The sequence below is a fragment of the Homalodisca vitripennis genome, unplaced genomic scaffold, assembly GCF_021130785.1.
Source record: "Homalodisca vitripennis isolate AUS2020 unplaced genomic scaffold, UT_GWSS_2.1 ScUCBcl_4305;HRSCAF=10415, whole genome shotgun sequence".
In the NCBI taxonomy this organism is placed as follows: domain Eukaryota; kingdom Metazoa; phylum Arthropoda; class Insecta; order Hemiptera; family Cicadellidae; genus Homalodisca; species Homalodisca vitripennis.
Window position 1 is genome coordinate 57,390 of NW_025780438.1, and position 13,170 is coordinate 70,559.

General features: G+C 33.3%; 1 protein-coding gene across 2 annotated transcripts in view; it reads left to right on the plus strand.

Annotated features, from left to right (window-relative positions):
* The window catches only part of LOC124372904 (lysophospholipid acyltransferase 7-like), a 33,991-nt gene extending 31,859 nt beyond the window's left edge, over positions 1-2,132 (plus strand). For both annotated transcript variants that reach the window (XM_046831314.1, XM_046831315.1), the window contains one exon: positions 1,631-2,132. In XM_046831314.1, coding sequence (XP_046687270.1) covers positions 1,631-1,837 — 207 coding nt within the window. In that variant the 3' untranslated portion in view covers positions 1,838-2,132. The remainder of the gene's footprint in view (positions 1-1,630) is intronic.
* Positions 2,133-13,170: the final 11,038 nt, after the last annotated feature.

Genomic DNA, 13,170 nt, shown 5'->3' on the forward strand with positions numbered 1-13,170 from the left:
ACATGTCCTTAAACTCCCTTTTAAAAATAATGTTTTTTAATTTTTGTATGAAACCGTTGATTAATGAGTCCTAGTTTTCAAAAGTCTACAATTTATTTTTCACTGTTGTACTAAAAATAAATGTAAAAATTACCTCAAAAGTTGGTCATATGTACTAGAACAGTTATGATCGTGTCATACAGTGGAAATACTATAATAGGTATTTTTATAAAAATGCTTAAGCAAAAATGTCCAAATATTGTATATTTGTTATAAAGTTGATTATTTTATAGTTATTTAGTTTATTGTTGAACTTTATCTGAGGTTTATTTAGGGTGGAGGCCAATGGTAATTAAGAAGCTGGAAGAAAACAAATTTCATCTTTGTCATCCTCTTTGACAGTTGATTATGTTGTTTTTGGATTTGACCCTCTTTTTGTTAGCTACCAAAGCCTTACAATATTGAAATAGTGATCATAAAATTCCACATTTTATGAAGATTGCCTGAAGGATGTGACTTTTATACGTTTACATCCTTTAGTAAACTTAGATATACCAGACTACAGTCTATGAGAACAGAACATGATTGGGGTGTTCAGCCAGTAGGACATGTTTATTATAAAAAAAACTTTATATAAAAAATAAGAGAAGCAACCAGTAGAAGAACATGTAACTTCCTTCTTTTTTTCCCTTCCTTCACCATTATGGCAAGTGTTCCCTCCATATGACCTTTGCCAATTTTCTTCCTCCTAACACCTGATCAGTCTTGCACATTTCTGCTGGTATTGGAAGTGCCATCAGTTAGTTGAATAAATCTTAACAGTAATTATCCTAGCCCTAAATAAAACATTTTTTTCAGAAAATAAAAAGTCATTTATTGTTTTAAAAAAATATTACGATTATTGTTTTGCATAATACTGTGGAGCATTATGATACTACTAGTATTGGAAATTTTAAAGTGCAACACATAAACGACTGTTGCTTACACTATTTTTACAAATGAACGTGAATATAACCTTATTAGTTAAATTAGATTTTTTAATGAAAAAAAATATTAGCAAGCAAGATGTTATGAAAATTGCTGTGCTCATCTCACATGAGTGAAAGTTTTCCTTGATTAATTAAGTTTATTCTTCTTTGTTATGTAAAATTCTCCTGTATTTCTTGAAGCTCTAAAGATCTTTCTAGACCAAATTGCATTGTTAATTTTCTTTTTTTTGCGTTGGTTTAACGGATTTATATCAATTGGCAACAAGTTGATTTGTGACGAGGTGAACATTCTGGGTTGCTTGGAATGTTACTGAACCACAAGGCCAGATATTTGCTGTATTGTATGTATCAGTTACAGGGTTTCTAATGTAATTGAAACCTTATATTTGTTCATGATGTTGTGTAGAATGTTTTTGCATACAAAATATTTCGTTGCAGAATCTTTAACTTAGAACTTTATTGGTGGGACCCATTCAATTATGATGGCACACCTAATGGACAATTTTGACTATAAACATAACTTTTACTGATAGTTATTGAGATTTGTAACTTATGATCTGTTATGTAGAACAATAAGTTAATTATGACTACTGACTTTTAATCATGCCTTTGAGACTTGTCACACTGTAGTAGATGTTTATGTAATTACTGATCATTTCCAGGTGAACTACGTCTGGGCATTTTTCCGCTACTGGTGGAAGATGCTGCACTTCTCATACTGGTCTATGGCATTCTCCCTGTTACGTATTGACGCTTGTCTGCGTTACTGGAGCTCAATCTATTTCCTCCCCAACATTTTAACAGTGGTGATGTATGTTATAGGACTCACCATTCTCAAACCCTCTAGGCTTCCAACTCCTCCAAAATAAGTAAAACACCAACAGAGCCATAGCGGTCCATGATATAATTTTAAAAATTTCAACAGCAATTTACTTTCCCAATAATTTATTGAACCATAAGAGTGCCTCCAAGATGTCTGCTCTCTCATCTTGTTAGAGCTACATTTTTATTCAGCAGATAGAACAATAAAATCCCTATAATCCATACTAACATACAAATTTGAGGATCCTTTTAATCCAAACTAATTTTGCAAACAATTAAATTTTAAAATTGTTGTGAGTTAGAAAAATTATATGTCAAGTTCCAAGTCGGTTAATTTAAAAACAGTTTATGACCAAAATTTAAATTCTTTGTTTGAACAGTTTGTTTTTAATGATGGAATGATTGTGAAGGAAACAGGAATTTTTGGACATTTGCCATCATTTAGTGAAACAAAAAATCAGTAACACTAAGTTTCGAGATCTGCAATCTGATCTCTTCCTCAGGTGAGTAACTAACCTAACACATAAATTACAATCTAGCTTATGATAAACAAATCGTACCAGAGTGTTATGACAGAACACACAACCACCATAAGGCAGAAATCACAACCACCATGGTTTGTGTCAACTTCACTCACTCTAAAACATAAAAACAAAACACAACACTAATTATTAAAACTAAACAACAGAATACAGGTCACAATAGATCAGCATTCGCAGACCAACCACCTAGTACGTGGTGGAAAGTGCGGTTTCATTTATTTGGCTACTGCTACAGTTATTACTAACTGATTCCTTGTCGCCTAATTACTTAACAGTACCGTATGAAAGAACAATTAATAGTAGTTTCAGTTCTGTTGATATTATTCTGATATCGATTTTTATCACACATTAAGTAGTTCTCATATGCCTCATATTTATATATATATAAATGAACAGAATAAAATTTAGAATTAAATACTATATTTTGGATTTAAAGTAGAAATGGATAACAAGTTTAAAACTTGTTTCCTCTAGTGTTTTAATTGTATATAAAAAAACAAATATAAAAAATTATAATCATTTATGGTACTTAGACATGGACAACTGCTATTGAACATTAAAAGAAATGAGTAGGCCGAATACCTCAAGCTCTGTTTAATAAAGTATAACATAATCTCCACAAGTGCCACAACATTTTTGGGATTTAACTATAATATATATATATATATATATATATATATATATATATATATATATATAATATATATATATTATTAGTACTCTACACTGCCTTTTTATTTCAATATTATTGTAATAATATTATTATGTTATGTAGTCTCAAATAATGCAATACATGTTAATAATCCTGTAGATTGTCACACTAATGAGCAATAGGAATGTAAATTTTAAAAATATTATAAATTTAGTCTATGTTAACTGCACTTTGTATCAACGATTTTCAGATCGAATTTAAGGTTCTATTATTTAGGGTAGTTAAATATGCTAATGAGTTAATTTGTAGAATTTTGTAGTTCTAAGTATTATAAATAAGAATTTTAAAGTAAAAGACAACATTTGCTTATTCATTACAAAGTATATTTGAATAGTTTTGAAGGAAAACTCTTAAACAATACTATAAAATAAAATGTATAAAATTAGGCATTTTTCAGTGCCAGTCAATAATTAACTGGCTAAAATATAATAAATAAATATATATATGTTTTAAATAATGGTTTATATTATGTAACTTTAGTTTTAGTTTTTTTCAAAACACTAAAGGCTATAATTATAATAAATGATTTAGTTTTATTGCAGACAAGCTGTTGATACATAATGATTAGCATTGTGATTTATTTGTTTGTAATTTAATGGACTCATATTTTTATCCTGGATTAAAAATAAGTAGAAATAACATTTTTATTAAAGTGATCATTAAGTGATTATTTCTTCATTATCGTAATTATTAAATTAATAATGGCAGCAACAACCCTTAAGGAATTTTAGACACAGCTAAACAATTCTTATAAGAGTAAGTTATAAGTTTAACTATGTTTATACATCTGAATAATAATAATAGTATTTTCATAACTATGGAGTACCATCTTGACAAAACTAAACCTAGCGTACTTGCTGTGTGTATAATAGTGTTTTAATGTTTTTGTATTTCCTGTTACTTATTTGACTTATATTTTACTAAGTTTGTTTTTGTTATTTTGTTAGAGATCTAGTCCATGTTTGTTATATTTTGTTACATAAATATGTATTTTGCATGATCTGTTTAGGATATATTTTTGTCATTCCATTTAAACTTATGATGAAGATATAATAACGACTAATTTGTTTGAGTTTCTAATGTTTGTACTGAGCATAAAAATAAATATATTTTTGAAATAAATTAAAGACTAATTAATAACCCTGAAGTTATATAATACGTTTTTAAAATAAAATATTAGGTTTAAATAAGCTTAAATGGAATTGCTTCGAATAAGTCCAAGTTATAATGGTAAATACCCAGAGTAGTGCAGACTGGGACATGACTATTTGGGTAAGTCCTTTACACTATAATTAAAATGACTGACTTTGCTATTAATAACATGCGGGACAACATAGATTCATTTGACAGAAGGAGCCAGGTGCATGATCACCACACTCGTGGGGCCTGCCAGCTGGATGTGCCTCAATGTAGGCTCGCTGTGACTCAGAGGAGCTTCCCTACTTCAGCTCAACCTTTTTAACACCCTGCCGGAGTACGTGCGAAATCTTGAGCTTGGGAAGTTTAAGAAACATCTGAGGGGCTGTTTGGTTGAGAGGCCAATCTATTCCCTAAAAGAATTGGACAGTGGGTTTTTTCTGCATCCACCGCCATTGTGATTTGTATATAGTTTTTGTAAAATGACTCAGTCTATCTGGTTCTACCGGTCATCGACGGAGCTACCATATAATATAGTGAATTTTAGTGCAATGTAGTGTTGTGAGGTCATCAATTAGTAATTATTACCCTAACTAATTTTCTGTTTACAGAAAACTAAACTAGGCCTAGCCTATTCTTACTTCACCAGTTCTTCTGAAAAATGTTAAATATTGAATGATATGGAAATTGACCTGTTACTTCTACTTCATTCTCATTTTTACTTTGCTCTTGTAAAAGTTTTATGTCTAATTTATTTCATCATCGAATGTAACAAATTTCATTTAAATTTTTTTAAATAAAATACTATATCTATAAATACACTATAAAATACCAACCCTGTTCCAACTAACTTGTATTATCATTTCTTATCAGTTATTTTTATACTAATAAAAACAAAATAGGACTTATACATTATGTGTTGTAATGCTTAGTTGGTTTTGAGGCAAAATTAACAATTATAAATGTAATTATAAACAATAATTATAATGTATAATTATATATATCATAATATTATAATTATAAATATAATTTGTTCCTAATAAACTGTATATTGATATCTAATCTTATAAAACATAATATATACAATTAATTTTTATGTTAGAAGACTGCTGTTTGAGATGGTAACAATCAGAGTGTTTTTGTGCCAGAAAATTAAATTGGGACAGTGAAAGATAAAATTCCAAAATCGGCCAGAAAAGAATAGTTTAAATTTGGCATTTAAAAAGGATCCAAATTTTAAAATTTTAAGGAGAATGATAGTTGATTCTTAGGTCAGCTGTATAGCAGTTAGCATATATAAAAATTGACGTAAGGTTGGAAAATATTAGAAAACATATTTTTAAACTTTAATTAAAAATATCCACTAATACAACTTCATCTCTTAAATTTATTTCCTTTAAATTTTTGTTTTTTCATTCGTGCCTTTACTCTCTCATGTTTGTTTTTATGTGACTTTTTTATTTGCTTCTTCTTCTCCAATCTCTGTTTCGTCTGAAAAGCTTTACTTTTCTGAACTTGCTTAGTCGCTTGGTGTTTGATAGCCTTTTTCACGTCTTTCTCCGTTTTCAACTCCATTCCCAGTAGTTTGCTGCCTTCATTTTCCTCTTGGTCAGAATCTGACTCCTCTTCCTTGTCAGTTTCATATTGGACCTGAGAGAAACAGTTGAGATAATTATTAAGATATTAAAACAGTTAAGAATAAATTTAAAATATATAAATAGTGCTGAGGTAAGTATTCAAGCTTCTCACATTTTATCATAGACAAACAAAGAAACATTGGAAAAGTTAAGATCTATATTACACTTTTGAAAAACTAATTAACACTTAAAACTATGACTGTGGTATTATAGCTTTTAATATATGACATTTTGGCTCCATAGATAAAGATCTGCCTACTCAGCATAAGAAAATGTACGTATCTATAAAAGCTTTGAGTATAGAACAGTGGCATAGCAAGCAGGTGACAGGAATGGCACTCGCCAGAGGCGCAGAAGCATGGGGAGTGCCGGCCAGTTATAGGTATCATGTAATTTTTATATTAGGAATATTGAAAAATTACTCAAAACTATAAACAGATAAATTAACAATTAAGATATAATTGCTACACTAGCTCATCTTAAACTAGGCTAGAGGTTCAAAATAAAATGATTTCTAGCATTTTATAAGCCCGAAAAACAAAGGACCTGGGTGTTCCATAGTTATTGTGTAATTCTGTGAAGTTCGATGAGTTTTGCCTAGCTCAGATAGCTGTAGTATGTGCAAAAGAGGAGAGAATACGAGATGTATTATGTAATTGTGGTATGTATTATGTAATTGTGGTTGGGGGCACTTGTTTGTCTATCTGTCTTCTTCCTCCGTTATCGTAGAAGTGACTAGTAAGCAGGTGCAGCATCCTAGTGAGTAGGATGGATTGATTTGGCGCTATCATCTTAGTTAGCCGAGCATACGGCCTCTACTTTAAGTCCAAAAAATGTGTTTACAAGTTTTCCCAACTTTTCATTTACAATCAAAAATCAATAAAGTAAGACAGACACCCTTGAATCTAAAAAAAAATTAGAAAATATTTTTCTATCATATTTGACTGTACTTCAGATTCTTTGTTTAAAGGTTATTTTTGACGATGGAAGGATTGTGAAAGAAACAGGATTTTTCCGGACATTTGCCATCGTTCAGTGAAACAAGAAAACAGTAACACTACGTTTCGAGATCTGCAATCTGATCTCTTCTTCAGGTAAAGAACTAACCTAATACATAATTACAAACTAAGTTAAAATAAACAAATCTTACTAAAGCGTTGTGGCACGCCTAAGTCAGGAATCACAACCTACATGTTGTTGTCAACTTCACTAACACTAAAGACATGCACTTAATACAAAACTATACAAAACACTAATCATTAAAAGTAAACTACGGAAACAGGTCACAATGCGTCTTCACTCGTCTACTGACCACCTACGACTGACCAGAGGGACTAGCCAATGGCAATCGTGACGGCTGGCTAAAACAAGATGGCGGAAATACAAGGGAAGGGGAACAGGAATGGGCCCTTTCGTTATTATTGGTTCATGCGAGATGAACTTCTTAAAACCATATTGTGACTCCGCATTGGTTTATTACAAATATCCGATCCGTTTGATACTTTTGGTTTTCTCTTTAGTTCATTTTTTAGAATTGGCAACCAAAGCGGCCTAATCTCGACTGATGGTTGACTGATTGGTTGGTCTGCCAATTTAATGTATGTTGCCTCAATTAATTTCCTTTTGAAGAAATGTGGTTCCCGGTGTATTATGTGGGCTTCATCCCAATTCATATGATGGTCTTCGGACCAACAATGGTGTGCAATTTTTGACTTTTCTGTGAAACCCTTTCTCGTGTTTTCTTTGTGTTCTTTTATCCTTACGTTTAGTGGTCTTTTTGTCTCGCCTATGTATTCCCTATTGCAGCTACATTTTATACTGTAAACACAGTTTTTGGAATCCTGTGTGCCATTTTTTGGTTTTGTTTTTACGAGACTTTGTCTAAGAGTGTTGTGTGTTTTAAACGCGGTTCTAATGTTGTACTTTCTACCTACTCTTCTAATTTTCTCCGATAATCCCGGCACATAAGGGATTGACATAAACGCAAATTTATCATAAATCTGTTTTTTCTGACTCAGGAATGATTCTTCTGGTTCGTTTGCACTTATTAATTACTAATTGAGGGTATCCATTGCTTCTGAGATCCGATTCAATTTTCTTAAATTCTTCTTTTAGTCCATCTTTATCTGAGCACAAGCTCTTTGCTCTATCAAACAACGAGTAGGCTACTCCTTCTTTGACAGATTTTTGATGGTTGGATTGATAATTTAAATATATTCCTGTGTGTGTTATCTTTCGAAAAACAGTTGTCTTAAGGACATCCCTATCTCTTAATACACACACATCCAAAAAGGGAAGCTTGTTTTGGACTTCCACTTCCATTGTGAGGCGGATGGAAGGAGAAATACTATTAATGTGATTCAAAAAATTATTTAATTCAATGTCTCCATGAGAAAAATAACAAAGGTATCATCCACATACCTCCACCAAATCTTCGGTTTGAACTGAGCTGAAGCCAAAGCTTTTCGCTCGAATTCCTCCATAAAGATATTGGCGAAAATAGGAGACAGTGGAGAACCCATTGCCATCCCCTCATCTTGGCGGTAAATTTTACCCTCTAACTCAAAATAATTGCATTGAGTGCATAGTTCTAACAGTTCCATAATTACTGGCACGGGAAGTTTAGTTCTATCCTTTAATGTTTGGTCTTCTTTGAGACGTGATTTAATAATTCCGAGAGTTTCTGGAACTGGTACATTTGTAAATAGACTTTCGACATCAAAACTTACCAGTTTGTCAGTTTCAGTCAACTTTAGGGATTTTGACTTCTCTACGAAATCTCTGGAATTTTTAATGAAAGAGTCAGTTTTTCCTACCAATGGCGTTAAGATGTCCAAGAGGACTTTAGACAATTCCCTGCAAGGTGAATCACGAGAACTAATGATGGGCCGAAGAGGGATGGTAGGTTTGTGGATTTTGGGAAGGCCATACATATGGGGGATTTTTGAGTGGTGAGGAGTTAATTTAGATCTAAATTTATCTGAAAAAAATTCTTTATGTTTTCTTAAGGTGTTTGCTACTTTGCGTTCAAATGAATCAGTCGGGTCTTTATTTAAAACTGTATATTTGCCAGTATTTAAAGTTTCCGCAATCTTTTCTTTATACGCTACCGAGTCAAGTACCACAGTAGCGTTGCCTTTGTCGGCAGGTAAGATTTTGACCGTGTCGTCTTTCCCAAGGATCGACCTGGCCCTTTTCTCCTCTATTGTCAAATTGGGTTTTGTGGGAGGAATTTTTCTGAGTAAAAGACTGGCCTCACAACGAAAAAAACCGGTCACCCTGTTCCTCAGGTAACTGTGAAACAGCCGACTCGATTCCAGTTACGAAATCCAGTGCCTTTACCGATTTTTGTGCCACAGAAAAGTTTAAACCCTTGGATAAGACTGATATTTCCGCTTCATTCAGGATTTTTGAAGAGAGGTTGATTACATTTTTATTATTTGCATCCGTATTCACGTTGCCATCCTTAGGCAAATCACATTTTTTAGGCCTAATTTTTTCCAGTTTTGGAGATTTTCTTTTTCTTATCTGTTTCAGAAACTTTTATACATCTATTTTGGATGCTTTCGAGAATGTTGTTGAATTCTGTACCGATCAGTGTTTTTAATTCAGTTTTTTTACACTCAATACTATTTTGGAGGAGGTATCTTTCACGATGATGATATGCAATTCTTTCTTTAAGTAAAGATTTAGAAGCAGAAGACAAAATTTTACTGGCTTTCCTACTATGAAAAGGAGTTTTTAGAGTTAACCCTATAGGCATAAGGTCTTCAACCTTACATTTATGCAAGAAAGTTAAATGATTAATGTGTTTAGTTAATTTAAGATGCAAGCTCTCAAGGTCTTTGATTTGTTTACTGGTTCCGGGTCCGTACCGAGAATCAATTCTTTGTTTAAAGGTTATTTTTGACGATGGAAGGATTGTGAAGGAAACAGGATTTTTCCGGACATTTGCCATCGTTCAGTGAAACAAGAAATTGCAATTGAAAGAATTGCATATCATCATCGTGAAAGATACCTCCTCCAAAATAGTATTGAGTGTAAAAAAACTGAATTAAAAACACTGATCGGTACAGAATTCAACAACATTCTCGAAAGCATCCAAAATAGATGTATAAAAGTTTCTGAAACAGATAAGAAAAAGAAAATCTCCAAACTGGAAAAAATTAGGCCTAAAAAATGTGATTTGCCTAAGGATGGCAACGTGAATACGGATGCAAATAATAAAAATGTAATCAACCTCTCTTCAAAAATCCTGAATGAAGCGGAAATATCAGTCTTATCCAAGGGTTTAAACTTTTCTGTGGCACAAAAATCGGTAAAGGCACTGGATTTCGTAACTGGAATCGAGTCGGCTGTTTCACAGTTACCTGAGGAACAGGGTGACCGTGAATTTGCAGGGAATTGTCTAAAGTCCTCTTGGACATCTTAACGCCATTGGTAGGAAAAACTGACTCTTTCATTAAAAATTCCAGAGATTTCGTAGAGAAGTCAAAATCCCTAAAGTTGACTGAAACTGACAAACTGGTAAGTTTTGATGTCGAAAGTCTATTTACAAATGTACCAGTTCCAGAAACTCTCGGAATTATTAAATCACGTCTCAAAGAAGACCAAACATTAAAGGATAGAACTAAACTTCCCGTGCCAGTAATTATGGAACTGTTAGAACTATGCACTCAATGCAATTATTTTGAGTTAGAGGGTAAAATTTACCGCCAAGATGAGGGGATGGCAATGGGTTCTCCACTGTCTCCTATTTTCGCCAATATCTTTATGGAGGAATTCGAGCGAAAAGCTTTGGCTTCAGCTCAGTTCAAACCGAAGATTTGGTGGAGGTATGTGGATGATACCTTTGTTATTTTTTCTCATGGAGACATTGAATTAAATAATTTTTTGAATCACATTAATAGTATTTCTCCTTCCATCCGCCTCACAATGGAAGTGGAAGTCCAAAACAAGCTTCCCTTTTTGGATGTGTGTGTATTAAGAGATAGGGATGTCCTTAAGACAACTGTTTTTCGAAAGATAACACACACAGGAATATATTTAAATTATCAATCCAACCATCAAAAATCTGTCAAAGAAGGAGTAGCCTACTCGTTGTTTGATAGAGCAAAGAGCTTGTGCTCAGATAAAGATGGACTAAAAGAAGAATTTAAGAAAATTGAATCGGATCTCAGAAGCAATGGATACCCTCAATTAGTAATTAATAAGTGCAAACGAACCAGAAGAATCATTCCTGAGTCAGAAAAACAGATTTGTGATAAATTTGCGTTTATGTCAATCCCTTATGTGCCGGGATTATCGGAGAAAATTAGAAGAGTAGGTAGAAAGTACAACATTAGAACCGCGTTTAAAACACACAACACTCTTAGACAAAGTCTCGTAAAAACAAAACCAAAAAATGGCACACAGGATTCCAAAAACTGTGTTTACAGTATAAAATGTAGCTGCAATAGGGAATACATAGGCGAGACAAAAAGACCACTAAACGTAAGGATAAAAGAACACAAAGAAAACACGAGAAAGGGTTTCACAGAAAAGTCCAAAAATTGCACACCATTGTTGGTCCGAAGACCATCATATGAATTGGGATGAAGCCCACATAATACACCGGGAACCACATTTCTTCAAAAGGAAATTAATTGAGGCAACATACATTAAATTGGCAGACCAACCAATCAGTCAACCATCAGTCGAGATTAGGCCGCTTTGGTTGCCAATTCTAAAAAATGAACTAAAGAGAAAACCAAAAGTATCAAACGGATCGGATATTTGTAATAAACCAATGCGGAGTCACAATATGGTTTTAAGAAGTTCATCTCGCATGAACCAATAATAACGAAAGGGCCCATTCCTGTTCCCCTTCCCTTGTATTTCCGCCATCTTGTTTTAGCCAGCCGTCACGATTGCCATTGGCTAGTCCCTCTGGTCAGTCGTAGGTGGTCAGTAGACGAGTGAAGACGCATTGTGACCTGTTTCCGTAGTTTACTTTTAATGATTAGTGTTTTGTATAGTTTTGTATTAAGTGCATGTCTTTAGTGTTAGTGAAGTTGACAACAACATGTAGGTTGTGATTCCTGACTTAGGCGTGCCACAACGCTTTAGTAAGATTTGTTTATTTTAACTTAGTTTGTAATTATGTATTAGGTTAGTTCTTTACCTGAAGAAGAGATCAGATTGCAGATCTCGAAACGTAGTGTTACTGTTTTCTTGTTTCACTGAACGATGGCAAATGTCCGGAAAAATCCTGTTTCCTTCACAATCCTTCCATCGTCAAAAATAACCTTTAAACAAAGAATTGATTCTCGGTACGGACCCGGAACCAGTAAACAAATCAAAGACCTTGAGAGCTTGCATCTTAAATTAACTAAACACATTAATCATTTAACTTTCTTGCATAAATGTAAGGTTGAAGACCTTATGCCTATAGGGTTAACTCTAAAAACTCCTTTTCATAGTAGGAAAGCCAGTAAAATTTTGTCTTCTGCTTCTAAATCTTTACTTAAAGAAAGAATTGCATATCATCATCGTGAAAGATACCTCCTCCAAAATAGTATTGAGTGTAAAAAAACTGAATTAAAAACACTGATCGGTACAGAATTTAACAACATTCTCGAAAGCATCCAAAATAGATGTATAAAAGTTTCTGAAACAGATAAGAAAAAGAAAATCTCCAAACTGGAAAAAATTAGGCCTAAAAAATGTGATTTGCCTAAGGATGGCAACGTGAATACGGATGCAAATAATAAAAATGTAATCAACCTCTCTTCAAAAATCCTGAATGAAGCGGAAATATCAGTCTTATCCAAGGGTTTAAACTTTTCTGTGGCACAAAAATCGGTAAAGGCACTGGATTTCGTAACTGGAATCGAGTCGGCTGTTTCACAGTTACCTGAGGAACAGGGTGACCGGTTTCGTTGTGAGGCCAGTCTTTTACTCAGAAAAATTCCTCCCACAAAACCCAATTTGACAATAGAGGAGAAAAGGGCCAGGTCGATCCTTGGGAAAGACGACACGGTCAAAATCTTACCTGCCGACAAAGGCAACGCTACTGTGGTACTTGACTCGGTAGCGTATAAAGAAAAGATTGCGGAAACTTTTTAAAATACTGGCAAAATATACAGTTTTTAAATAAAGACCCGACTGATTCATTTGAACGCAAAGTAGCAAACACCTTAAGAAAACATAAAGAATTTTTTTCAGATAAATTTAGATCTAAATTAACTCCTCACCACTCAAAAATCCCCCATATGTATGGCCTTCCCAAAATCCACAAACCTACCATCCCTCTTCGGCCCATCATTAGTTCTCGTGATTCACCTTGCAGGGAATTGTCTAAAGTCCTCTTG